Raw genomic sequence first — 3162 nt, 5'->3', positions numbered from 1 at the left:
AGAGCCGCCACCAGCTCTGCCCGCTGTACATCCCACGCTGAACAAGAGCATAGGGTATGCTCGGCAGCATCCTCCGTCAAGTCACAATGGGCAAGTCGGGTCGTTTATCTTCCCGATCATGAATAGGAAGGACCCGAAGCACCCATGCCCAGTCAAAATTTGGGTCAGGTGAAAATGGGTGCCCCCATCCCCTATTAATCCACTCGGACCAGACCCGAACGATAGCTGACCTGGTCCACACTCCAGGAAGACCGTCATTCTCCAATCGGGTCCTCCATTGGCGAAGTGTGAGTACGCGCTCCTCGCACCGAACGTCATCCATGGTGTCGCGGTCCAAGCTTCCCTGGTCACGCAGGTCGCACATCCTCTTATACACGCGTCCACGCTCCATGGCCAATAGTTGCCAGGGGACCAGTCTCGCTAATAATGTGACCGCATCAAATGACGTAGTCCTGTACGCGGCACACACCCTCACAGCTACCGATCTTTGGGCGGCACGCATCAGTCTTAGGCCCTCCTTGGACCTACCGAGAGCTTCGCACCATATAGGTGCCCTGTACATTGCAACAGAAGCCAGGACGTTCGCGTATAAAACTCGTTTCATTTTGCGAGGACCCCTCAAATTCGGCATAAGGCCAGACAAGGCTCGCGCAATATTAGTAACCTTAGAACACGTCTGCTTAAAATGCTCGAGAAAATTGAGACGAGAATCGAGAATCAGGCCCTGATACCTCATATTGGGTGACATTTCCATCAACGCGGATCTAACCCTGATGATCGGGTTAAAAGGGATCCTTGTACTACCCCTCTTAAAAAGAACGGCCGTTGTTTTCTGCTCGGCAACCTCCAGCCCAAGCATGTTCATACAACCTAGGACACTGAACACCTGATCGTTGACACGCGTACGCATAAGCTCAAACGACTTGGCCGTTCCCAAAATCAGTGTGTCGTCAGCAAAGCACACGACGACACAGCCCGGCTTAGGCCTGATCTCCAGGACGTAATTAAACGCAATATTCCAGAGAACAGGACCCAAGACCGAACCCTGAGGAACACCACATGTCACCGGCCTAACCTCGGTGACGCCTCCAGACGTCGGATATTCTACCGTACTCTGATGCAGATAACTATCCAGAAGGCGGCGTAAATATTCTGGATAGCCTTTTCGTTGAAGAGCGCAACGAATTGTATTCCAAGGTAGAGAATTAAAAGCGTTCTTTATGTCTAGACTTACGGCGATGACAAAGCCGTTCGAGTCCAGACCCCGGTTAATCGCGCCAAGCACCATGTCAAGTGCATCCAACGTAGAGCGGCCCTCCATGAAGCCGAACTGGTACTGGGACAATCTTGCACCAGGAGTTTCATCCATGAATGCCTTGATTCTAGAGACGATGACTGTCTCGAAGATTTTCCCAACTTCGTCCAGAAGGCAAATGGGACGGGCCTTGATTTCCGAGCCCACAGAAGGCTTAGGGATCAGCACTAACTTCGCATGCTTCTAAATTCGCGGAAATACGCCGTCCTTTATGCACGCAGTAAAAACCTCCGCAAGGCGATCAGAGGCAATATCGGCGGCTCTGTGCCAAACAACCCAGCTGATCCCGTCAGGGCCAGGAGCAGGATTTCCTTTTTTCCTCGGCCGACGAATTGCACGAAATACCTCCAAAATATCGACCCGATCTGCAATACAAAAATTATTCCATTCCTCCCATACAAGTGTAGGTGAATGTGTCACTCCCGATGGGAAGTGTGAAACCAAAAGGTCGTTCAAGACGACTGGAGGCAATGTCTTCGAAAGAGCAGGAGAGGACTTTCTCAATCGGCCCATCACCAACTTATACGGGAGACCCCAGGGGTCACCGTCCACATCCTGTATGAGCTCGTTCCAGGCTTTGGTCTTCGAGCGCTGGATCGCCTTTCTGAGGGCCCTCTTTGCCTCACGGTATTCTCGCTCCAAGATGTCAAGAAGCTCCCCTCGAGGACCGGGTCTGGCCCTAGAGAGCCTCCTGCGGGCTCAACACACTGACGTTTGAGGGTCGCAATATCGTCATTCCACCAATATACTGATCGCCTTGGTGGGCGCGGACCAGATCTCCTGGCCGCCATGTCACAGGAGTCGGTCATCCAAGCCCGAATCGAAACCGCCATGTCGTCTGGAGAGGAGTCCACATTCAAGCCCGAACTCAGGAGGTCAAATGTGCCGCATAACAGGTCCCCATCTAAAGTCGCAAGGGACCAACGGGGATACTTTTCTGAAGCGGAGCTAGCACTGTTTATCACGTCGTTGACCACGCTAATAGAGAAGGTGACAACTCTATGGTCCGACAATGATTCCACACCCTCATTTATGTGCCAATTCCGGATGCGGCTGGCACAGGAGGCAGAGGCCCATGTGAGGTCGATGATGGAAGGACCCCTGTGGGCGCACGCACGTGGGTTTATTGCCAATGTTCATAAGGTCCAGGTCGTGCTGGTCAGCTAAGCCTTCTAAAATCTTTCCCCTACCATTCGTCAAGGGGGAACCCCATAATACCGACTTGGCATTAAAATCGCCACAGATGATAAGCGGACCTCCAGCGGAGCCAATAGCGTCACTTAATCTATCAGAAAATGTTAAAAAGTCGCTAATACTACTATTCGGGGATATATATACAGAAATGACCCCGAGGTCGCCGAAACGCACGCCGATAATATTGTTATTACGATAAAAGACTGAAGAAGTCAATTTAATAAAATCTGGGTTCCATTTCACAGCCGCAAGAGAATCTGTACTAGGAAGCCAGTGCGGATGACTGGCTGGAACCCTCCAAGGCTCGGAGAGGCAACACACGCCAACTTCGCCCTTAGCCATCAACTGCATAATGAGATCATGTGATGCCCGGCAGTGGTTGGTATTGATCTGCATCACTTTAATCGCCATTGGTAGTACCGGAGGCCGTCCCTCGATCACGGCCTACCATACTAGAACAGGCACGAGAACCAAGCCTGTGATTAGGGTTAGCACCCCTCTCTTCACAAATTACGCAGAATGAAGGAGAGGTGCACGCCCTAGCTTGGTGGCCCTCTTTACCGCAATTAAAACAGGCTCCAGTCCTGATAACCTGTGACGGACACTTGTTACGGACGTGGCCACACGCCTAACATTGATAACATTGAACCGGC

At 51.6% G+C, this 3162-nt stretch overlaps 1 protein-coding gene across 1 annotated transcript; it reads right to left on the bottom strand.

The window, feature by feature from the left end:
• Positions 1–2341: 2341 nt before the first annotated feature.
• On the bottom strand, positions 2342–2920 carry LOC105557431. The gene has a single exon (XM_012004680.1). It carries the CDS (start codon positions 2918–2920, stop codon positions 2342–2344), a length of 579 nt encoding a protein of 192 aa, XP_011860070.1.
• Between the last annotated feature and the right edge of the window lie 242 nt (positions 2921–3162).

The sequence above is a fragment of the Vollenhovia emeryi genome, unplaced genomic scaffold (genome assembly GCF_000949405.1).
Source record: "Vollenhovia emeryi isolate VEMERY1.0 unplaced genomic scaffold, V.emery_V1.0 DF939488.1, whole genome shotgun sequence".
NCBI lineage: Eukaryota > Metazoa > Arthropoda > Insecta > Hymenoptera > Formicidae > Vollenhovia > Vollenhovia emeryi.
This window is presented reverse-complemented; position numbering and strand designations above follow the sequence as displayed.